At 42.6% G+C, this 25,969-nt stretch overlaps 1 protein-coding gene across 1 annotated transcript in view; it reads left to right on the plus strand.

Annotated features, from left to right (window-relative positions):
* Positions 1 to 15,372: 15,372 nt before the first annotated feature.
* The window catches only part of PTPRG (protein tyrosine phosphatase receptor type G), a gene marked incomplete at its 5' end in the record, with an annotated part of 400,948 nt that continues 390,351 nt past the window's right edge, over positions 15,373 to 25,969 (plus strand). The window contains one exon of the mRNA XM_084292446.1: positions 15,373 to 15,457. Coding sequence (XP_084148572.1) covers positions 15,373 to 15,457 — 85 coding nt within the window. The remainder of the gene's footprint in view (positions 15,458 to 25,969) is intronic.

The following is a 25,969-nucleotide window of genomic DNA, read 5'->3' on the forward strand; positions in this document are numbered from 1 at the left end:
ACTCCCCAGTTTTGCCTTCCCTACCTTCAGCATCTTTACTCCTTCTTTGTTAAAGGTCTATATCTCTGTTAAGACAGTGTACTCTGGAATCATCAGTCAGCAAAAAGATCCAGACTGGTTTTTGCTCTGATCTTTGAAATGCTAGGATTCACTTTTTCAGGTTTCTGTTTGATTTTTCCTTTGGCTTGTGTGTTTGTTTTTGATGAAAATTAGGGTGTACTAGGCTACTACAAATCTATGCAACTATAACATGTCAGGGGCTGAAGGTAGGGCTGGCAGGGAGCTAAAAAGACGTCCAGTGTAATTCCACCTCTGCTAAGGTATGCTGATCAACTGTACCCAACAAGCTTGACAGCTGTTTTATCTAATCTTTTCTTTAAAAGACCAAGTAATGGAGATTCTACAGCCACTCTAGCAGCCTGTTCCAGTGCTTACCTAGGCTTATAGTTAGAAAGATAACCTAAATCTCCTTTGTTGGAAATTAAAGCAATTTTTCCTGCCCTGTCCTCAACGGGTAATGGATTACTATCTTCTTTTAATAGCTTCTTACATGCTGGAAGTCTGTTATCGTGCTCCCTTCAATTGCGTAAATGAAATAACCTCAGTTTCTCCAAACTTTTCTCATAGTTTATGCCTTTATAGGTTTCTATTTATTCCTGTTCCTGTATGCTGCAACCAGTGGGCCTGAAGCTTTTATTTAAAAATATAGTACTTAAACCAGATTCAGTGTAAACTAAAAGACATTTAGTAGTTCTGAGCACAGCAGAGTAACAATATTTGTCATGTTACAAGCAGTGGTACTGGTAGTATATTATCCAAGATCTGTTTTCTTACAAGAACAGATCACTTCTTATTTGCTGTGGACGTCAGCACCTGCAAATCTTCCAGGCTTCTGCTGCCTTTGTAGTACATGGAGATTTGACTTCTCTTGCCTACGTGTAGTTTGTTTGATTTCACTTGAGTGAACATGACGTTGCTGAATTGGGACCTTTTCTCTGGTTTAACATTAGCTCTAATCATGATCCTACAGTGTCTCCAGTCCCTTCCAAAATGGTGTAGTTCTCAAATGTTATAATCACTAATTTATTCTTACCAGTTAAGCTACAGCTTGCTTAAAGGCTTAAAGTTAAGCTGAGAAAGCCATGGTTTCTGAAGAACTTTTTATTTTTTTTTTTATTTTTTTTTATTTTTTTTTTTTTGGAAGCAGGTACTATAAGCAGGTACTATATTTGCCCTTTTCCAGTTTTCTGGGACTTGATTTATCCTCCACTGGTATTCAGAGATGGTCACTAATAATTATGGAATTGCATGGTTAAATATGCTTAATTCCTTAACTGCTATAGGGGCAGGTCTTGCTGTCTAGAATATATACAACTTAGTTAAATCATGTCTAACTCCTTCTCCATGCTAGTTCACACTCCTTAAAAGCTTCCTAAAGCAAGTTGTTATAAGGATCCAGTTACAATTAACCTTTGTTGAGGTAAGACTCTGAGATAGCTTTTCAAGGGTGAGCAACATTGCACCCTCCTGGCTCCCTTGCTGTCTCCAAAGAAACTCCTATGAACTTGTGAGAAGAACTAGACAAAAGCAGAGTAAGGGAATAGCAAAAGCTGTTATGGCAACTTGAACACTTCCTTATTTATCTCTTTGTATTGTCTGCTAGACTTCCCTCTTTGTTCTAATTAATTGGCAAACTACTGCTGAAGTCGTTAATTTCTCAAAACTTATTTATTTTTGCCTCACAACATTTATTTGCACAGTACTACTGTTATGTACAAAGATTACTCGTTAATGGAGTTCAGAACACCCTTTCACAGCATGCAGTTCTGTTCAGTCCAAAGAATACAATACACCATATACGTGAGTCTCTCACTTACACTAACCTTATTTGGTTTTACCCTGCTTGATTACTCTTTATGTGCTTTCTTAAAGTCATGCAATTTATACTCATTATTTTGGCTATTTTAATTACTTGTTTTCACAATATATTTAAAAGAATATTCTGCAGCTCTTCTAAAAATTATATTATCTAATGGAAATTGGTTTATTTTAACAAGAACAAATTTAAAAGAATAAAATCTGTTTATAGCTCAGGTGTATATTTGACTAAAAATATGTCAAAATGAGTAATTTCATCCTGAACTCTTTAAAATTTGGGACACTGGAGAAAATGCTGGCACTGTTTCAGCATGTCTGGACGAGAGTATACCCCATGTGAAGGTCTGTTTTTAAGGCTGGTTTGGCTACAGCCATGCAAATCACAGCAGGAAGACACATCTGCAAGAGGGTGGATACTTCTGGAGATCAAAGAAAGCTGTCTATTGGCACTGTTGATCTGAACCTCCACCCAATTTTGATCTTCAGTACTGGCATATAGACACAACAGGAAAAAATGCATGTGTGAGAGAAAGGGCTTTAACACAAAGGAGCATCAGTAGGGCTGAAATTTCTAACCTTTGCAGAGGAAGAGGACATCAATACCAAGCCACTCAGACCTGGTGCAGTCAGCCTTGGGAAGTCATGGAGGCAACACCCAGACCAATCTGTCTCGGTGGTTATCTGAAATAACCATGAAGATGGCCACATGCTGGGACTATAGAGCCTCCAACTGATCCTGACATTCATTTTAAGTCAGCTGCTATGCTGTCAATACTCAAACTAGCTAGATAAGGCAAGAGAAAATGCCTGCTTGCGAAGCAGGCTTGTTTCCAGATAGGGAGTGTCAGGGTAGCTCTGTATGGCAGCCCACAGCCACAAACTGTAAGCGTTGACTCGGCAAACTGCAACTGCCCGAGAAGCTGGCCCAGCCCTTCAAAAGTTCGTTGGTTTGAGCTCTGATTGCGCTCATAATGGCACCAACACTGGGGAGTCTGAGGGTTGTGTGGGTGCTGTGAATGCTCTATGGACTGTTGCCAGCCAGGAGAAATTCACTGTCAATGCTCTGACTATGCTGGTCATTTCCATGAGGACCCAGGGGAACAGGCCCAGACGGAGGAAATACCTGCTAAGAGTAGTCAGAAGGGGGAAGAAAAATGAAGCTGGTTTTTGTACTTTATCATGGTTATTTAAGTGACAAGTTAAGCCAAAGTCTGTAAGTGATAGATAGGCATAACACCTACCTGATCTGAAAACAGGAGCCTTGCTGACTTTCACATGTACTGCAGATAAGTAATATCTTGTCTGGTCATAGATGCATGTATAACACTGCTATTACTGCCAGTGCCTAAGAGGGCAGCTGCCCCGAACTGCACATCCCACAGGCACTCCTGGTACCTACCCTTGCTAGATAAACTGAGCCACTAATATCAGCAAACGCCAAGCTAGCTTTATCTCACTAGCATGGATACGAGCGACATGTGAGGGGCATGCGCGCCTCAGGAGTTGCCCTCACAGATACTGGCAGTAGTCCTGTCACAGGCCCAGTTAGGGGTGGAGATGGCTGCTGCCAAAGATTTTAAATGCAGAAAGAAAGCCAAGTTATTTATCTCATTTTATTTACAGTAATAGGGGACTGTTGAACAGCATGTAAGTGCACTACAATAAAATCAATACAGAATATTAAAAGCAGAAATAAAGATCAGCCAACCTGAGGAAACTACTAACTTGAATGAAAGGATCTAACAGGAAGGCAAATCAAACATCTCAGGGAAATCAACCCACCGAAACAAAGGGGGATGATTCCCAGGTTTGATTAGATAAATCCTGAGCCTTTCACTGAAGCAAACTGCCCTTGACATGATGGTTTCACTGAAGCCTTTAAAGACAAATTTGCTCAGCTAGTACTGAGATGGGACTTCAGGATTTAGCTCCCAAAACACAGAAGAAGTTATATATTGAAGAAGATATATTGAAGTATGCCAATGCACAACTACCAAAAGGATGAAGAGAAATTCTTGTGAAATTAATTAACTGTAAGTTATGCCCTAAAAGACTGAACCTTACATTTGCAAAAGTTTCATAATTAAGGACCTGAAAATATGTAATTTCCACTTGGTCAGATCTCAGATGAATATAATTTCAGGAGCTGATTCACCTACACTGGCACTGCAGGACTAGAAGCCAAGGAGAGCATCTACCAAGTCAGCAAGAAATTCTGTCTCCTCTGAAGCCAACACGAGTTTTGCCGTTGGCTTTAAAATAGCAGCAGAAATTCCACCCCCACCCCCTATGTCCAGGGATGTTGGATCTCTGAGTATAGACTGAAACTCTCCTTTCAGATGTAAGCAATGGATGGCTGGTACTGTAAGTCAGCATGACTGAAAGTTTGCTCTGCGGCAAAGATATTCAGATTCTGAGACAAAGTTTAGCGGGCGAAGCTCAAGTCTGACTAGATAAACTGTTATCTGGATCACTGGCCTAGGTTAGTCCAGTTTGTGAATGATTTATGACAACGTACCAAGAAATCTGTTTTTAAAGTGACTAAACTGTGTATCCTGTGAGGCTGATTTCTGCCTAGTTTAACCGAACTGTAAATGAGCTATCAGAGATAGCTACCCATTAGTGGAGTTATGGCAAAAAAACACTTCTGTACTTCACTTAATGCCCTTAAATGGATGATCTGAGGGTTACATTTTTTTTCTTTTCAATTTTGCTGTTTCTCTATTATAATTTTTTGTTGCTCTGCAGATTTTGAAAACTTCTTGAAAACTTTGAAAATGTCTCTGGAAAAGTTACAGAATAGAAAGAAACTAAAACAAAGAACTCTGTCAGACTCATGTCCAGCAGCTGGAAGGTCCCAAAAACTTTTCAGCTGCACATCCCAGTTCCACTGATCCCAAATCATTGTCCAGATAATTGCATTGGAAGTGGCTCATATTCTGATTCAGAACTGCCTTATCCAAAGAAAAGAGCGAGTAACAAACAAGAACTGCAGGCACAGCTCATACTGAGAGCGGCCTGTACAGTGGAGAAGGAAGATTTGGAAGGGGGAAAGATCCAATGGGGAAAAATGAAATGTCAACTTCAGAGTTTACGTTAAGGCTGTAAACTACTGTTTACAATAAGGCATGAAAGTTTTCAACTGTGAACACACACAAACACACGCACTTATGCATTTAATGGAGATGCTTATTCCAGATTTTATTTTGGCTAAAAACTCGGTGCCACAGAAAGCAGTAATTATTCCAGCTTTGCATATTGTAAACCTGGTCACTGTCATTCTTCCTTTGCCTCCACATGCCTCAATGCCACATTTTCTACAATCATGGGGAGATTGCCTTGGCTCTCACTCAGCTGGCTCAGCTAATGCAATTCACAGGCCTTCAAATGTAAGCTTGTAAACTATTTAGTTCTTTTTCTCTATAACAGCTTGTCTATTAACAGCTCATTCAATGGAAGAGGGAGAAGAAGCTAGTGAGACCTCTTTTGGTATTGTTCAGCAGTGACCCTGGCTTTCTCAGAGTGGTAGCCAATACACTAAACAGTGTTTGTCAGTACATGTTGTTTTCGTGGATAATAGTATATTGTGCTAGCAGCAGTCTATATTAGTAGCAGGTAACAATGAGCTGGCAAAGTCAGTCTTCTGTGTGGCATTGTAAGGACATAGAATGAGGTATGAAAATCCAGGAGAAAGCTCGTTAAGACGGCGTAATGCAGTCGAAGGTCACACTGCACCTCACAGTGAAAAATGGCCTAATCCTGCTCCTTCATTGCTGTTCCATTTTCACTGTGCTGAGATAAGGTGTTGCCATGCCTTGCAAATGAACCCGCCACACCCTCTGCTTTCCTAAAAGGTTAAACAAAATCTGGAGAATTTTATTCACTGATGGCTGAGGTATCTTAATCTTTTCTTCATCTTCTATACAGAAATACCTGGCAAGTCGGCAAAAATTGTGCTTGACACACATTTCCCTACCAACAAAATCCTATTCACCCTTACTGACGAGGAATTCATTTATAGAAACACGGTGGTTTGGGCTTTGTTTTACCCTGCCAAGCGTTGCAGATCTTGCGTTATCTCTCCGACAAACTGACAAAGCTGCAGCACAGAGAAATCAGGTTTCAAAGCGAGTGATTTATGAAACAGATGAACTTTTCTGTGCATGCAGAGCGACTCCCCCGTGTGGTACGACTGCTTTGGCCAATGCCACTGACAGCGGCTCAACCAGCGGGGGCTGCTGGAGCTGGGCACGCTGACATGTCGGCAGTTAATATAATTAAATGTGGCCCAGCGAAGACTCCCATGTTCAGAAGTGGCCATCAGTTTGCAATTAATGTTGACCGCTAGAGAATAATGTTGTTCTGTTGTGTTTCTGCTGGAGAAAAAAAAGTGTAATATTTTACTAACTATGATGCTTTAGGAAGAATTATGAAGTCTCATATTTCTTTACCATGAATTAATCTTACAACTTTATTCTCAGTTTCCTTTTTGCCCAGCAACTTATCTTAAGATAATACCTTTAATATGTGCTAAAATCTATTTGTACATCATTAGCTATTTTAAAACCTGGAATTATAAGTTCATTTTGATTAACAGAACAGTTCAAGTTTCTAAACACCTTTTAATTGTACTCCTTTAAGGCATTTATGATAAACATTCCCCTTTTTGGCTCAGATCTGAGAGCCTAGTTTTCAGCCCTGAATGGAATAGTTTAAAAGCAATACCCACATTAAAAATAAAAAAGTTAATTAAAATTTCTTCTACTATCTATTGTATATTTTAAATATATTTTCTTGGGCTTGAGCCAGAGGAAGCAATTGTGTTCTTCCATATTAAAGGGCTTGACTCTGCCCTATATCATACTGGCTTAAATCTACCTGTCAGCTGGATGAAGAGACGTTAGATTTACACCACCTTAACCGAGGGGAGAATTTGGTCCAAAGTGTTTACTGTTCTCTGGAACTTGGCACCCTCTTCTGCCATTCTCCTCCTGAAATCAGTATAAAACAGATGCTGAAATTCTAAAATGTTTTAAACCCTCCTGTACAGTAGCTGTGAGCACAGTGCATTGTAACCACCAGACCTTGATGGCACAAAGATATGCGTCATGAACATGAAATCTGTGTAGAAAAGATAAGAGTACGTTCTTGCAACACTTCCAAAGTAGCAAAACTCAGTAGAAAGTAACATCAACAATTGCATTTTTGGGGTATTTGATCATATCCCCCCTTGCACTCATAAAATTTCAACTCAGATCCAAGTTGGTGTAGTTCCAGCAAAGTGAATGCCCGGTCATTTACATCGGTGGAGTTGAGCCCAGCTACAGTGGATATGTATTTGATGACAGTTGAAAAGATGAATGAAAATCATTTCAATTGTATAAGGGATGTAAACTGACAGGGGTCTGGATTATTGCTTATTCAGCTTTTCGGACAGCATCTTTTCACTTCCAAGAAACCCTTTTTAGATGCACCAAGAGGAGACAGGAAAAAGCTGTTTGCAGACAGGTAGCTCATGCTCATGATAGTCATCTTTGGCAGGAGACTGAGGGAATGGAAAGCCATCTAGAGAAAACAAAAGATACTTTATTGGTGTGCTGTACTGCCAAATCTCGGTGGCCTAGATACGTTTTTGTTGTTTAGCTATTTCCATCAGTGCTTATTGGTATGTATTGATCTGACCAGCAGTGATGTCTATAGGGTCACTGTGGGTATTTGATTTTATCCCTTTCTTTGGAAGGTTTATTAATATTGACTCTTCTTCATTTAATTGGGGCACTAGCTATGGAATCCCTTTTTAATGGAATCATATTAGCTAATGTACTGCCTGTCCACACTCAAATCCAGAGTGCTTCACACAAGCCCATATTTGAGTAACTGATAATGTTGTACAAAAAATAAAAAATAGTAATAAAAAAAAAAAAATCTGTAAAGCCAGAGAGGAATGGCAAAGACAGAACTGAGCTGCAATCTGCAACCTGAATTTCTCAACACACAAGGCCCAAAATATAGTGAGAATTACTTGTCCCTTTAACACATAAATGTTATTTCTTTCCTTGTCCTGTCAAGGCCTCCCCCACTGCACCCTCCAGGTGCTGTATTCATTTCTGCAGTGAAATTATTCACATCTGCACAACCTGTTGTAAGTTACCAACTAAAAAAGGTAGCCAGGACATACAAGCTTGCACATTTTCTTACAGCTGCACACAGAACAATCTATCACCCAAAGAATAAAAGCTTGGCAAATGTTGCTCTTTCACTTCTTCTCTTAAACAGATTTGAAGACTAATTCTACCATTTATAGAACAGATTTATTTATTTATTTTGCCCTCAAGTACTCTCCTGGGATTGCCTAGGAAAGTATTTTTGCTTGATTGGTCTTCATTGTAGAGCAATTTCAGAGGCCTGGCTTTGGACACCATTTGCAATGGGTTCACAGTAGAAGGTCATGTCTTGTTACAGGGCCATTATTGCCTCTCCCCCTTGGGACTGTTGCAGGCCTATGATTTTCCCCTTCACAAGTAGATTCTGACACATCTTTTTTGACATCCATGTAGCACTAACTCCTTTGACAGAAAGCAGCATTGAAATGGAAGAGGGGAAAGGAACAGCAGAATTTCCCCCCTCACCAAATGTATTCATTCTCACTGATTTACCTACAGGGGAAAAGTTGAAGTCTGCTATTTTGGTTGTAATGCAGGAGACCTTTAAAAGAGTAGATATCCTGTTGTGATTTTGGCATTCTGGAGTCCTCAGAAACACAAGCGATCTGGAGGTTATTAGGGACGAGAAGATTGTTCATATTAACTGTGTCTAGAACCAGCAACCTGCAGCCACACCATTCCTTATAGCAGCTGCTGTTCAGCCGGAGCTCCCGCTGCCTGCAGACACTCCCTGTCCTCGAGTCAACTTTCAAGGAAGTTCCTCGGGTCCCCATTAAATTTAAATGATGAAAATATCCAAGCAGGGAAAACTTAAGGCCACACAGAGTGCATGGCTCATCCATCCATTCTATTTAGCAAGATAATTTTATATTTACTGTGTAAACATATTTAGGCCATTTTAAAAAATACAGATCCAACCAAACACTTTTTAAAGAGTGCTTTGATGATGAGAGGTGAACATGTTGTCCATACTCGAAGTAAGTGATGTCTTCACATCATGCCTGCAGGTTTTAAGTTGCTGCACAGCTCTTCAAACAAACAGTGAAAACTGGCCATTTGTGGAAACTATACATATTTTTATTTTATTTTATTTTATTTTATTTTATTTTATTTTATTTTATTTTATTTTATTTTATTTTATTTTATTTTATTTTATTTTATTTTATTTTATTTTATTGTGGACAGTTCTGTCTCTGCCTGCTGTAGCTTCAGGGCCCTCAGGACACTTGTCTGTGTGCACAGTACACAAGACCACATCCAAATTCCTGCACACACCAAACTCAGCTGCTTATTGCCCTGGCAGAGTTCTGACACATCCCATGTCAAAGCTACCGTGTAGGAAAAAAACTGACAGTTGCAGTTATCTCACCAGCAAGCTGCATGATTGTGTTAAAAACATCCAGGCTGGCTAAAAGCCTTCCCAGTCAAAAGGATTTTCACTTCCCTACAACTGATGTTCCCAACACTTACACTGAACCCAAATATTATTGAAACCTTTAAACATTCATATGTATTTTTTATCAGTAAGAAAAGTCATTAAGTCTGTTGTCTCATTAGTTTCCACCTTAAATTCTGATGTAAGACAATGTATTCCTGGCGTGCTACTTACAGGGTAAGGGACAAGCAGGACAGCAGCTGGGTCTGCCATGCTCATCCCTCAGCTCCACTCATTAACATGCTTGCTCTGCTCACTGCTACACTGGTAGTAGATTTTTTTTCTTCTTCTTTTTCTTTTAACAAGAGAGGATTTGTGAATTAAACACACTTACAACCCTAGCAAGGTCATACCGTAGGACTCTGAACTACAGTTGCTTTTCAAAGAAAGAAACTCATTGCTGATCAGCCTGGCCCTCCGCTGTGCCAGTCCCACACTTGTACCCAACGCAGTCATTCCAAGGCCATTCCAGGAGACAAAAGAGCTGTACGACATCAGGACTAGTATGCAGCTTTCAAGTAGGTATTTCAGCATGTGACTAACTGCCTGGTCTGAATGATTTAGCCTAAACGTACCCAGAGGTGGGGGTTCCTTTCATAAATTACAAGAAAATTAATGTATAGGTCTTCCAAAGAAACATGGGCAAACCCTGTGGAACACTGCCCAGCCCAGACATCCCAGAGCATCACTCAAGTCAGCGCTCAGATACTCTCATTCATATAATGCTGGTTGTGCCACCGATGTGCAGCCTGAAAACATCTGCAGTAATCTCTGACCTACAGTGTACATTTTTACCTAAAGTCTGCACCACCCATCAACATTTTTCATAGGTTTTGTTTTATCTGGCTCCCTGGGTTAATCTGTTTTTATGTCTTTATAAATCAAACAACACAGATGCTGTTATGCTTATATTGAAATAAAGCCCCTTTTTCCCTTGCAGATACTTTGCTTGCCCTTCACCTCTGTTTCTCAGCAGGTTCTCAGGTACCATATAAGACTTTCAAAGCCTCTCAGCACACTCCAAGAAGAATGCATCTGTCTTGAGGCTATGATAAAGTAACTCTGCAATAATATAATTTATGAAACTACAAGCTCAGCATCTTCTTTTTCCTTCCTATGCAAAGCCAGATAGGAACCAGGACTGCTGAATTAACCTGGAAGTTTATGCCTCACATGACTTGTAATCTGCACAGTAGTTGCTTTTCAGATAATTCACACTGATTTATCCTTTCAGGGCCAGATCCTTACCTGGTCTGTTCCTCACAGGTTAACCATTCCAGTCAGGCTGGATGGATCTGTGATAACTTATCCCTTTTTTTCTAAGTATGGTGTAACTTTCTATATCTGATTTTTTTCTTTCATTTTTACTTCCCCAATCTTTTTTATAGTCATTATACATGTTAAGAAGCCTGGTTTGGGAAAGATTAATGCTATTAATATTTTTCTAATTCAATAAACCCTCTCATCTTTGAACTTCTTGCGGTATTTTTCTGCTTTCTCCAGCTTTCTGCTAATTCAAACACATGACAAATGCGAGTCTTTATTTCAGTTTTCTATTATTTCTCTTGTCTGATCAAATAAATTAACAGACTTTCATTCTTTTCCCAGGAGTGATGCCCATATGTTGATGAAGGCAGCATAAAAATATTACCTGTTCAAACAGGAGGTAAAAAAAAAAAATAAAGAAAGAAAAAGATAAAAGTTAGTTTACGTTATTCACTGTTCCATGCAAACCAGGCAGACATGCCGATCCCATTCCTTTCACCTTGACAGCACCCACCATGTTTAATGGTAAATATTGCAGGATTTGCAGAAGACCCATCAGTCTGGTTTAACTGCACTGTATTATAATGTCCCTTTACAATCTCTTCATACAGTAGCAGTTATTTTAATCACATCACAGTACTTTAGGCACTGGGAAAGAATCAGCTGTCCTATCTAATGTACACTCTCCCCAGTCACGTGGCACTGGGCCGGCAGAGCAGTGTGCTGCTAATGCAGTTTTCTCTGTTTGGATAGTTAAAGCTACATCTCCAGGCCAATTTGTACCTGTGTATTGTTGATAGACGCTGTGCCACGGGCAAAGAGATACTGCAGGAAATGGATTCTCATTTGACCGTGTTTAATTTTGTTCTCTGGATCTCCATCATACATCTTTCCATTTCTCTGCCCACCCCAATTGGCAATGTGAAATAAAGCAACTTCCGTCACTGCAGCTCCTAAACCGATGTGTGACGATGCAGTGATTGATTTGCCACTCCAGGAAAAGTGGGTCGTTGTACAAGTTGTACCACAGCATGCTGAACCAAGCTGTTCGTGCTGACATCTGGGTTTTACAGATTTATTTTTAAAAGTTCGGACCTGAAGGGACTACTGTGAATATCCATCCTGAACACTTCTGGTTTTTGATGGGAACACTGCTGTTCTAAAATCTTTCTTAGCAGCTTAGAGGGGTCTGAAGTCATCTATTCTCCTCAGGAGACGGCCTCCTGCTTATGTATTCTATATCTTATTTGTATATTTGCTCAAGAATGGAAAACACATAATTCCTCCAATTCTAAGATATGGCGGCAGTTTCAGATTTGTAACTTTTCAGGACAGGAAACTGTAAACTAATGTAAAATTATATTTGAAATATAAAATTGTATAATTAATAGCTTTCACAAAGGGTGTTAAATCAAGGAGAAAAATACTGATGCAAATTGCTCTTTGAAAAAAAAAAAAATCCATTACTTTTGTTCTTCTTTTGTGAGATTGCAATAATGTTTAATAACTTTTCACATTTAATGACACCTGTTGAAACTCACTGTAAGATTGCCTCTTACATGCCAGGCAGACATCATTTGAAGAGCTAAGTCTGAGTACTGGAGGGGAGCTGCCTACTTGTATTCTACCAGTAAAGTCAGGAATAGATTGCTGAATGGGGAATATTTTGCAGGTTTTTCTAGAGCAGCCCAATGAGTAAACTGATGTTATTGGTGAGACTGTTTGTTTGTTTTTTGTTTTCCTTGTTTGCTTCATTTTGTTTCTCAGAGGAACAAAGATTGTGGGAAATTTAGCTCTTTAAATTTTATCTTTGCTTTTATTAGAGTTGAAGCCAACCTTCAAACTCCACCTGTTTTGGGAAATGATTTAATGAACAATGAGTTGGATAGGAACTTTCTTCAGGGCCTATAAATCTTTTGCTTTGTTTTCAATAGACCCTTAAGCAAGCACCTTCCTTCTTTGCTCACCCCAAAGTGTGGTGCCTTCATGGGCAGAAAACATCTAATCGGTTCCTTAAATCCTTACATTGTTAAAATCCTTATTGGGATAAACACAGTTTTTCTTAGCAAGGACTGCATTCTTAACTTCCAACTGTGCTTTTTGGCAGGCACAACCTGGGATGTGGAGAGAAGGCAAAAGAAAGCCTATCAAAATGCGGCGCCTGCTAATTGGGGGCCCTTCGGCTGCAGTGTAATCCACTGATTTGGCTTCCTGTTCTGCGTGGGGTAAACCTGGATGGACACAAAGCCACCACCCCCTCCAGAAAGCGCAGGGCAAAGCAGTGGTAAGTGCTTTGTAAGTGGTAAGTGGTAAGAGCCGTGGAGGGCTCTGCTCCAGTGATCCCTTATGTTGGGGCAGGGGGAGGGAAAATCTTTGCCTTTCCACTGAATAAATAAATCTGCATTCCCTTCTGAAGTCCCTTACTCGGTTCCTCCTCTTGCCCCCATCCATTCTCCTTTGGAAACACCACGGATGTGGAAGGCTTTCAGGTAAGCAGAGAGGAGACGGTCACAGAAAATGACAGAGCCAGAGCTGAGCACAGCACGCACTGATAAACCCCTGCCAAACCCTTTCCATTCTGAAACAGAATCTCCGTAATGGAAATAATTACCAAAGAAACAGACAAAAACTACTTCTGAATGAAATTTAAGCTTCAGCAGACCACGGCACCGCCAGGAAATGCCAAGTACAAGTAAGCCATCCCTTCATCCTGAATTCACACCATTTTCTGTTTCTGTTTCCTGTGCAAAGTTATCAATCACTCAGAAACTGCTGCTGGGGGTGGGCTGCGGATCAAGCTTTGGATGCAAAGTGCCTTGGGACAGGCTTCACCTGACTGCAAAAAAAATCAGACAACTGCCTCCTTTTGAGGGGCCTCTGAAAATACCTAGTATGATGTGTGGTACTGGGAGGAAAAACAGTGATTTTGGGGGAACCTCTGACAGTTGTCAGAATGATGCATGTTGCTGGGAGAAAAAGAAAAGCATTTGTGCGGGGAGAAGGGGGCTCTGGCAATACCCAGCACAGCACTGGGGGAAAAAAAAAAGCTGTATGATTTTGTGGCTGGCCTCTGGCAATACCCAGAATGAGGCATAGTACTGAGAGAGGAAAAAAAAAAGCTGTGTGATTTTGGTGATGATTCCTGGCAATACACAGCACAGCATTAGATGAAAAAAGCTGTATGATTTCTGGGGGGCCTCTGGCAATACGCAGCATGATACGCAGTACTGAGGGGGATGCGGGGAAAGCGTCTGATTTTTGGGGAGCCAGATACCCTTGGCAACACTTGGACTAATGGTGCTAGGGGGGTGTCATGGGAGGGGTGGGGGGTGCTGGCCAGGACACCCAACACCAAGCCCCAGCCTCCTTCAGTGAGGGCAGTGTAATGACACAAGTAACTTCCAAGCAGCCTCCATCCGCATAGGAGTGCAAAATGTGAAATTACGAAGGGCAGAGTCCCTCGGCTCCGTTCCAAGTGCCCCCTGCCCTCCACACTCACAGACACATATACACACACGTACATATATAAACATACATACACATATAGGCACACATATACACACACATATCCATTCATACATACACATACACATGCTCACACATGTTTACATGCAGACATGTACACAGGGTGATGGTTGGACCAGATGATCTTGAAGGTCTTTTCTAACCTTAGTGATTCTATAATATGTACACACATACATACACACACATATACGTACATACACATACAGACACACACACATACAAGCACACATATTCACACACACACACATACATATACAGACACAAGTACATATATATATACACATACATACATATACACACAAATACATGTATTCACACACGTACAAATACATATATTCTCTCTTTCTCTCTCTCACACACACACACACACATACATAAATACATTCTCACACACACACACACACACACACACACACACACACACACACAGAGAGAGACCCAAGGCAGCCGCCGCCGCCCGGCAGTCCCAGCCCGGGCCGTGTGCGCGCACACACGCGGGTCCCCGCGGCACAAGCGCGCCCCCGCCCCACCACCGCGGCCGCTTTAAGGGCGGCGGGGGCGCGCCGCCGGGGCGCCCGGCGCGCCGCCGCCTCGCCTCTCCTCTCTCCCGTCTCTCCTCCTCTCCCCGCTCCTCTCCTCCTCTCTCCTCGCCGCCGCGCCGCGCTCCCTCTCCCTCGCCCCGCTTTAAAGTGCGGGCCAGGATCCGGGCTCGGCCGGCACTTCCTGTGGGGCGGGATGGAGCGCGCCGGGGCCCCGGCTGACCGCCGCCCGCCCGCCCGTGCGCGGAGGCGGCTCTGAGCGCCCGCTCCGCGGCATGCCCCGCGCCCCGCCGCCCGCCTGAGCCGCCCCGCACCGCCCCGCTCCGCTCCGCGCCCCAGCCGAGCGGTCCCCCCCCCCGTTTTCTCCGGGGGCGCGGGGAGAAACTTGTTTTCAACAAGTTTTTTATTTTTTTAATTTTTAATTTTTCCTTTTTTTTTTTTTTTTTTTTTTTTTGGTTTTTCCCCTCTCCCCCCCCCCCCCCCCCCTCTCCTTTTCCCTCTCCGTTCTCTCCGCGCGTGAATTGTTTTAGCCCCCTCTCCCCCCTTTCGATGTGCGGCTTTGGACATGCGGAGGCTACTGCAACCGTGTTGGTGGATCTTTTTCTTGAAAATCACCAGCTCCGTGCTGCATGATGTGGTGTGCTTCCCCGGTGAGTGTGCCGCGAGGGGGAACCGGCGGGAGGAGAAATACGGGAGGGATCCCGGGGCCGCCGCCACGCGTGTCCGTTTTCCCCGTGGAGCTCAGGGGGGCCCCGAGTGCCCCCTTCCCACGCGTGGCCCCCACGCCGCTTCCCTGCAGGCTGCTGCGAGTGCGGCTCCGCCGTGTGTCCCCCCGGTGCCTCGCAGCCCCCCCCGGCGTGGGGCGGCCGCAGGGGGGTCCCCGGCTCCCTGCCCGCTGCCTTGGGGGGCTCCCGTTGTGCCGCGGGACCGGCGCCCCCATAGGAGCGCGGCTCGGTGCCTTGGTCCCTTCCTTGCAGCCCCCCCAAAAATCAAACTTACTTATGCGCCGTGCTCAGCACCCCCCCAGCCCACTCGTGACCTTGCCGGGGCCGCTCCGCACCCGGGGGCCGGCTGGGTGCAGCCCCCCCAGCACCCAAACGAAGCGGAGCGACACCCTGAGCCCACCTTGCTTTTCCCCTTTCCCACCCCATAACTCATCTCAGCCCCCCCCTCATCCCCGCACCCCCACCCCAAAACGCCGCGGCCGCTCGCCCCGCACTGGGACCCGCGGCCCCAGCAGCGCCCCCGGCCCGGGGGAGCCCGCGGGGCTCCGGCCGCCCACCAGGGGCGCTGTGGCGCTGTGCGGACCCCCCGGGTCCCCCCGGCTCCGCGCCCCTCCGCTGCAAGCGGGCACGAAGCACGCCCGGCTGCTGGGGACCCCCCCAAGTCGAGGGCTCCTTGAAAATGACTTAACAGCCCCCCCTGCTTGAACACCCCCATGCATTAAAAGTCGTGGGTTTGTTGGTTTATCTGGTCCCCGCTTCGGGAGCCCACCCTGCAGGGGGGAGTTTTGGGGGTCCTGGCTAGGTCGAGCCCCCTGTCCCGTGGGGTCTCTGCCCTGCATCTCCTGCTGGGAGTCCCGGTGTGTTGCCCTGCTTGAGGGCTGTGTCCAGGTGTGCAGACGTGCAAAAGAAGTAATTTCTGGAAGCTTTATAGGAACTTCCACTTTTTTTTTTTTAATGCACTTAATTTTTTTTTTTTTCCGAACCCCAAGCACGGAGATGAGCAGGTAGACTTGTCATATCCCAGTCTTTCCAGCAGCTTCTGGGATGGTAAAATGATTTGAAGCAAAAAGAAAATAAGCTGGAGAGAGGGTTAATACCTCTGCAGCTCTTGAAGAAACATTTATCTTCTTTGTATTGATTTCTTCTCAATTTCAGCCCTCAGAGTGAAGCCTTTCTCTCTGGTTCTGATATATATTGTACAGTAATTACATCTAGAAGGCAGGCTGTAGGAACGCTTCAGGAAAACAAGCTATGATGTAGGTTTAATATGACAGTATTGTAAGGCGTGCTGATTTAGATCAGTTGTGTTTGAACCAGATAATATTTGCATTATGGTTTGAATATAAAGATGAATGTGAGCAGAAAGCAGTAGGTCTGTGGACGTTTCCGCATGTAGGTAAACTCTTTAATGCTGGAAGTAGGAGCTGTAAAACAGCTGGGTAATACTTAGCCATGAACAGCCCTGAAACATGCCTAAAGGTTTGCTCGGGAAGCAAACTGTTTTCCAGGAGGGCTTTTATGCATTTAGTCTCCGTACTGAGCTACCATGTTAGACCTCAGTGACTTCCTTACTCTTTTATGCCTTCTTCTGAAAAGCGGTAATGTCTGGTGTGTGTGCGTGCAGGGGGGCGGTAAGTGAGACGTCGTGATAAACAGGGACGCTCAGACTCTGATCTGGTACATCAGAGATGCCCGAGGCAGGAAAGCTGCAGGGAGGATCTCAGTGGACTATAACAGGACATTGGTGCTGACAACATCCAATGGCAGATCATTGGAATTTGTGTTGGCGGGGAATCCCGGCCGGTTATTAACCATTTAGTATCTACCGCAAGTATTTCAGTTCCTTTAATACTATTTTCTGGAGAGAGGATTAGAGAACTAAGGTGTCTGTGTGTTAAATAACAAGCATCATTCCTCCCTCCACTTCGTATCCACTTTTCTTTCAATGAAAGAGGTCACTATTTATTTTCTCTCCAGCAAGTCACCTTACTTTGTAAAGAAACATAAAGGCTGTTTTTCCTTTGTTCACCAACAATAAACGAACCATGCTGAAAATAAGTCTTTGCAGTTTTCTTTTGTTAGGAGGATTGTAACAGATTTTCACTGTTTAAGTAGGTATTTGTGTTGCTGTTCCTTTGGTTGCAATAAGATGAAGGAGTCGTTCTTGCATTAAAAAAAAATACATGGGTAAGGTTTTGCTCTTTCTGAAGTGTTAAGTTCAGTGTATTTCTCCGTGGGCTTGTCATTGGTATTTGCTTAGTAAATCAGACTAAGACAAGGTGAAAGAGGATGTTTCCAGTGGGTCTGTTTGTTCATTTATCTGAATGCACAGTACCAAAAATCAGCAAGACACAAACATTAATGTTACTGTGCTATCTTTGCTACATAGTTTCTCAGTGCTCTGTTCAGAGACAAGTGTTTGTTTTTTTTTTTTTTTTTTTTTTTTTTTTTTTTTTTTTAAGGAAAAAGCACACCTTTGTGCACTTTGCAGCTGTTGCTGTCCCTATCCTGTCATGTAAGGAGAGGTAATTGTTCACATTTTCTTAAGCTAGATGCATAAATGAAAGTAATTTTCTTAAATTTAGATTATCTCTCTCTTAATAAATCAAATTGTTGCCAATCTGGCATCTGCCTGTAAATAGGTTTTGTATTTTGAGTCTTCTCAGTTCTGAGCTGAGAGTTAATTTTGCATGTAACTGTTTTCTGCTTGGAGGAAAAAATATCCAAGGAGCTTTTCCCTATATACTAATCAAATGCTGCTCTGGATATTTTTTAAAGGTACCAAAAAGGCTAGCTCTGTTTATTTGAGGTTTTACAGAGGAAGGTGTGTTGTGCACGTAGAGAAATACGGAATGTACAGGAGAGGGCCCTCCAAGACTTTATTTAGTCCTGTGGCTTTTATGAAGATGACACTTCTTACATTTTAATTATCTCTTATTTTCAGTGCCTTTTTAAAATACAATTTACATTCCGGGAAGTCGCTAATGGTGTCCTTGCAGATAAAGAATGTTGAATGAGCTTTCCCAGGCTGTATGAGCTGAGCTTGCTAGTATGCTTCTTGGGGGGGAAACTCGGGGAGAGCTTTGCTATCTGTTAGCAGCTTTACAGGAGCTGATTCGTGGTTAGCAGAGCCAGGACACAGCTTTCAAAAGCCTTCAAGCAGCCCCAGGAGCTGTCTGCGCCAGAGGAAGAGGTTCCCTAAGTTAGGGAGGGAGGAGGAGGAGGTGTCATGCAGGGTAGGGATATACAAAATGACGAGAACAACAACAACAACAACAACAAAAAAGAAAACCATCTGAGGGTAGCTGGAAATTCCATCAGTCACATTAGGGCATTGAAGAGACTGAGGTTTGTGATGTCTGCAAAGCCTGTGCTCAGCATGGGGGTGCTGATCTGCTTGGGAGAGCAAGGGGAACTGATACCTGTGTTCTCTTGCTGTTCTCTCCTTCTACAATTCCTCTCCTTTTTCATTAGGAAATGGGGATGAAAGGGTTTTGATCCTATCCAAAAAATGGATGTTTCACTCACAGCAGTGAGGAACTTAATGTGAGTCTAGCACAGGTGTCATATCGCTCACCTGCCCTCCTCCATCTGCACTGGGAGCCTCTGCTGAACAAATGCGTTCTGCTGAGCACTGCCGTTGGGTTCCCCTTTCCACTTCTGCTCCCCTGCCTGATCCCTGTCACAGCTGAGCACTGGGAAACATCCATTGCAGTGCAGCTTAAAGGAGAGAGAACGGCGTCAAGCTCTGTATTAGCCCTGTAAACGTCCAACTGGAAGCATGGAGAGATCTTGATACCATAGAAATCACTGAAAAAACTATTGATTTCAGTAGCATGATGGCTTCCCTCACAGGTTGTTTTTTGTTTTTTTTTTTTTGGCAGGGGAAATGGTTTGTCTGTAGTTACTTATGTGTGCTTAAAGCTGTTCTGTTATCAAGATGCTCAAGTTTAATAGTTGGGGTTTATATCCAATTATAGGAAATACAGATAACAATGGAGACCCTATCCAGCTTTTGATCAATGCTCAAGGACTAACTTGGAGTTTTCTGAAACAGTGTTGTTAAAAAGTTGGCTCTAGTTTCAGTGTTTGAGTTTCATGGTTGAATTAGAGAAATGGCTTCAAACTATTAATCTCAACTATCCTCAGAAAAAATGCTAATCATTTGATTGCTGCTTTTTAGCAGCCAAATGAACGTGTGGAATGATGTGCTCTAAAGCCTAAGGGTGTAGTAATAACACTGCTTTAGCTAAAATGTAACTTTAATCTGAGAAATTATGAAAAAATTAGGCTCGTTTTTGTTTGCCTGAGTTCCTGTCCTTCCATTTTTAAAGATCACGGTTGCTCCTGTGTGTTGACCAAGCTGTAACTATTTATGCTTGCATGCTATGCTGCTTAGTTTGGTTCTAGCCAACAGTTTTGAAGTACTTTAGGAAGCGGAATCTCACCAGTAGAGAAAAGAGTGCTTGAAAGACATTCAGCCATCTCAGGATGCAGATGTGCTCCAAAGGGGTTAATTTATGCTTTTTTATATATCCCTTCTGGGGACTGCTTGCTTCTTTAGGTATTTAAATATCTTGACAATTTTTTTCCCTTCTTCATGAGGTGTTTAAACTCCTGTCAATGTTTCTTCCAAGTGAAAATTGTAGACCTGCAACTTCTTGTACCAGGCTGTTGGGAGTGTCACTTCATCGATTGCCAGAGTAACTCCCAGGAAGAATTGGCCTGTATCAGCTTTGCAGAGACATGCAGGGTTTGGAAGCAAAGCAGAGAAGGAAGATGTAAAGGAACGTGCACTGCCATACTGAGCCGGGGAACCTGGGGTGGGACCAACTGGAGATGCCCAACTGGAGAATAACTTCTGATGAAAACAGCCAGTTTTTACATTTCTGTGTCAAAACATTTAGAGGGGAAAAACCAAACCAGAAAAGCCATCCTTGGATATAATTAACTTTGCCATTACTTGGTATCTTGCGGTAATGCTGCTGATTGGGTTATCCGTGTTGCAGGCGAGACATCTGCATTATGTGACCTGTGGTAAGTCGGACTGGCTGCTTCTAATGCTGATACCACACAATAGAGTGCTGCAAAGCAATGTTACTGTTGCAGTGAGGACAGAGGTACTCAGAGATGCAACAGGGCTACACTGGTCATGCCTTGAAATGCTTGCCTTTCAATGAACGGTCCTCTAGGCACAGCGGCCAGGATGCAGTGCTGGTTTGTGCCTTGAGCTGTCACGTACTTGTAGCCTGAGCAGAGGCTCTTCCAACCCAGAAAATGAACAGATGAAGGAGGGTGCAGAATGCAAGCAAAACAGGGAAGAAATATACTCTGTGGGTATTACTGTTTTGTTTTTCCTTTTATTTGGTTCTTCATAGTATTGCTGGGAAGTTGAGGGAAGCAGTGGTAGTGAATAAAATCTATACCTGATGGAGGGAGGACACAAGGCAGTAAAAAACAAAATAAAGATGTTCATGCAATCACTGTAAGATATGTTTTTATTGCACTGAATGGGCTCACCTTTTGGCAATTTAAATTATCTTTGAGAGAACTATGGTTAAGGTAAAATCAGTTAGTACATGGCCTTGTTTTTTTAATGTGGTTTTATTATGCATCTCGAAGTTTGCTTGGGAGGTGAAGTACTAGCGTTCTTAATTATCAAGTCATTTGAATAATGATGAACCATTTTCTAGAACTTAAAACTTGACCGCATCGTGCACCTGCCAGCAGAACTGACACGTAAAATCTCAATTGACGTGGGTGTTGCAGTTTTTCTATGCATAAATGCTGCAGTGATGCCTGAATCTGTTTATCCTGTGCCAGTGTCTGCTTTGAGGGACTTTGCATTCATAGCATGGAGGCCTTTCTAAAGAAAATCTAGGTGTTTTGAGACTTGGATGCTTAGTGTAGGAAAGCTGATTTGAAAAATCCTTGCCTTTGCTTGCAAATACGTAATGAATGAGACCTTGAGCCCTGAAGAGCTGCAGTGGTATTTAGGAGCAAAATGTGAGATGTTATTTGGTCTTGTGGCAGCTGTTCTCTCTTTTTGGAAATAAAATGTGCCTGTCTCCCTGACAGAGTGCTGTTAAAGTTCTTCTGCTGGGAGTCGGTTTATTCTGCTGACAGTAAAAGAAAGCTATCTGATAACTCTTTGCAGGCGAAGCGGACAGTTGTTCAGTTTTCCCACATTTCACTTTTTCCATCCTTTGTCCTTGCGGGAGGCTTGTAGGAGGCATTGGAAACGCTATAATGCCTGCTTTAGTCTAAGCAATGCCTTGCCCTTTCTTTACTTCTACAAAAGCACCTGCAATTTGGATTATTGTTTTTTAGCAATCTGAAGTCTTAGACCTGGAGCTCAGTGCTTTGTTTGTGTGAGACGGGTTGAAAAGCAGTGTCTGTTGCTGCAGAGTGGCAGAGGCCCTCACTGTACGAAGTGGTGAGCAGGAAGCAAGCAAGATACGAAGGCAAAAGCAATTGTGCCCTACGCACCCGATGAGCCATTTTTCTACTGAAGGAAGTGGAAATGCTGCTTCTACCCTGACACTTGCTGATCCTAAATGGTGAGCAAACTACTTTCTCTGGGCCTCATTCAGTTTCTTAAACATGGATGCCTGTGAAGAAACCCCCGCACTGAGGACCACTACCCTACTTTGTGGCACAGTTTGGTGTCCATGGAAATGCTTCTATTAAATCTTTTTTGTTTTAAGGTGTAGTGGAGTTAAGGATACACATCTCATTTTAGACCAGGTTTAGCGATTGATTTATTTATTTCAATGGCTGGAAGTCTATATAAGCCTCAGCTTTATGGACCTGAGCATGCAACTGTACCCTCCAGCCAACCTCGTGCATCTCCATGCTCTGTGGATTGGATACCTTTCATATCCCCCCTGGCTCCTATGGGAAACCAAGTTGAGACAACAAAGATGCACAGTAGCTTTCAGATAATTAAGTACACATCCACATTGCTGTCTCAAGTGAGTTTAGGGATTAATTTTATTGTTGACTTTCATTGGGATTTAGATTCCTAACGTGCTTTGGCTCCTGGAGATTATGGATCCAGTCAAAGTAGGGATGAGGGCTTGTGTGGCATAACTGTCCCTTAAAAGTTGCATCCATTTAGCAGGTGGAATTAACAGAAATGGTGGAGTGTTTCTTCTTGTTGGCCTCTGTGCTACTCGTAACTAGTTTACTTATTATTCTTACACTGCCAGAGCTTGTGTATTTTGTATTTAAATCCGTGTTTAAAATACAACTAAAATTTGCCTGTTGACAGCAGTTGCATCATCTTTTAATTGGTGAGAATAGCTAATGGAGTATTCAGGTTCTAAAATTAGTTGTTTATTTTTCTTTTCTTCTTTGCCCAAGGGTTTTGCATCAGATTATATGGCTTCTGCATAACTGTTTGTGTTCCAAAGCAACACCTTTGTGTGGTTTTAGCTATTTAAGTAAGTGTTAAAAATACGGGCTCGGTGACAGCAGTTTCAGAAGCTGTGACTCTTTAAATTGTTTCTTACAAATTTGTTTATTCATTGTAAAGTGCTTCTCTTTTGTTTACTGTGAATTAATTCGTTGTTATCTTTGTAAACCTGGGGCGCAAAATGTGCAAGCTTACAGTGTTTTATCTTAGCATAATGACAGGTCCTCAGCTTTTGCAAATTGTCATAGCACCATTGATGCTACTGTTACTGTGGCAGTCTCCACCAGGTGAGGATTTGTACCCTAACTCCCATCATGTGATCCTTCTGAAAAATGACTGTACATCTTCTTTTCAGTATTTCCATTTTGTCAGAGGTGCATGGTTTTGGTACCCTCTCTGTGGTTCATGGAGAGTTTTTCTTTTACTGTGTGATTCTCCTTGCTGTGGAGCAGGGATGTGTAGTCCTGTTTAAGTGCTGGCTCTCTGGGGGGATGCTTGTCATGTGTATCAGTTCCTGGAATGGTACTCGTGGGCTGTGCTTAGTTTTTTGACCAAAGCTGTGGCTGTTGCAAAGGAAGGTGTTAAGTTTTCTGTCAACAGTTGAGTTGTTTTTTAAACAAGCAATTATTTGTTTGCCTATTTTGAAGCAAGGCCCAACTCTTCTCTGAGTAAAGCAGCTACCAAAATAAATAAATTACCAAAAAAGTTATTGCAAATATTCTGTGATTATTTTTCTGCAATAATTCTGTAGTTATTGGCTGCAAAGCTCATACTACAAATGTACAGCTGTATTAACAGCTGTCCTGTTTCTGTTTCACTTTTCTCTCTTAGTTTAAAAAGCCCTCTGATATTTTCTTCCCATGACAGTACTTGCAATTTGCAATCAATCCATATCGCGGTGTCCTTCTGATTAACTCAGTGACCTGAGCTGCACAAGCCTCTTGCTATCAGATTTTATCGAGTCCTTGAATAATTTTTGTAGCAATCTTTTTTGCCTTTTCTCCAATTTTTATGCAACTTATTTTTAGAAAGGTACACACTAGAACTAAATGCTGGTTTTATTCATATTGTATATGGACAATGCTATTGCCCTTTCTGTTTGTCTGAGGATTTTCAGTGACCTATTTTTCTGCCACAGAAAAAAAGCTCATGTTGATTGTTTGCCTAGCAAGACTTCGAGATTGTTATTGGAGTCAGTGCTGAACACAGTACTCTGCTCTTCAGTGGACGTGGCCTTTATCATTAATTATTAGTGTTTTTAACTTTAAGAAATTATTTGAGTAGATTTTTTTTTTTTTTTTTTTAGTGACTTGACTAAATCTGGGATGGCACCTTTACCAATATAAAGGCAGGCTTCTGCAGTTGTAATGTCTTCAATGCGTCTCTTGCTGTTTTTTCTTTGCCACCCCTGGCCATCAATTGCAGCACCGAGCAGTTTGTAAGGGAGTAGCAGTTAGTGTGTCCAGTGCATCCCATGATGGTCCAGGTGTACAGTGCATGCAATTGGGAAATTACTCGAAATGGTTAACTTAGGTTTGACTTCTGTATTACTGTGTTGCGAGCTGTGAAATCCTCACACATCTCCAGAACAAGGTTATGGCCTTCTGGTTGGTACTGAGCCCTCATGCTTGTCCCTGACTTGGCTAGCAGTTGAGCCTCACCTGAAACTCAGAGACTGGATTGCAGTTTTGATGTAAACCAAAGAAGGCAATAGATTCTTTTTTTAGGAGTGTTAAATGTTTTTTTTTCCTTTGTTACCCCATTCTCTCACCCCCTTACTGTTACTCATGCTGCTATTTTTGGTAAAACTGCATTTCTTGTAGTGTCCTCACTTTCTCCTGCTGGATGCAGGTAGGAGGGAGTAGATACGGAGCAAACTGTAGGAATTTAGAAGATCTGCTCTGCTGCTGTGACTGGTTCCACTAGGATGTCCTCCCTTGGAGGCATTTTTAGCTTGCACCTGTGACTGTTTTGAGTGAGCTTGTACCATGCACCAAATGAGGACAAATGATCCATTCTCCCCCTGCTTATGTGGCTCTGTCTGTGAAGGTGGAGAGATGCTTCCTTATGACTGAAGTAGAGAGGAAGTCTGATATTCCAAATGTGAGAGCCTTCAGCAAAAAGCACGCAGAAGATCTGATCCATTGCTGTAAGCTAATATTGGATCAAGTTCTGGCATGCTGAAAGGATCATAAACTTAATTGTGCTTGATTGTAGCTGATATGTCTCGTCTGCTTCAGGAGGACAGAGTGCAGGATGAGCCAGGTGGGTCCTGGCAGTGGGTGCTGCCTGAAGAGCTGGGAGGAGCTGCTAGGCAGCCTGCCAGGAAGGTTTTAACTAACACTAAAAGTGATGGACTGGGCGGTCATCAGCAGAAGGCCCTTCCAGCATCCTTCCTGTGTACCTGAAGCACCTGGTTGCTGCTGCTCAGTGTCCCTGCTTGCCCTGGAGGACTGCAGGAGCACCATGTACCTGCGACTACCGCAGCCTGGGAAAGGCTCGTGGCCAGAGACTCTGCTGTGCATGGAGGGGGGAGCGTGGTGCTGCCCGGTGTTGTTACTTGCTAAAGCGTGAAGCCTGCAAGTAATGGTAATACAAATGTATTTCAATTTGTAACCTGGCCTTCTGTATCAAGATTGGACTACTTCTATTCTGTTGCACATGTGCTTCACTTGGGGGAACATGCTGATAGTACTTAACATTTAATTGCTTTTCTTGATTTTATTTGTAAATTAGAATCTAGATGTTCTGTAAGAGGAGGAAAAAAACCTACAGCTTAATTGGACAACATTTTAGAGTTTAAAAAAAAAAAGACACACAGCTCTCCAGCATTTGGTGCTGAGACAAATGCAAACTTATTTATTGATCCATATATATGATATCATATTTTAACTACTGTCTAAACTGGAGGTCATCTCTAAACTAGATTACTTAAGAATCTGTCTATCTTATCGCGTCTTGTACTCATTTATAGTTGTTTCCATTTCTGGCTTTGTCAGAGAGACAGCTAGTGTTTCAAC

This window comes from Netta rufina, assembly GCF_964035555.1.
Source record: "Netta rufina genome assembly, chromosome: 10".
Taxonomy (NCBI): Eukaryota; Metazoa; Chordata; class Aves; order Anseriformes; family Anatidae; genus Netta; species Netta rufina.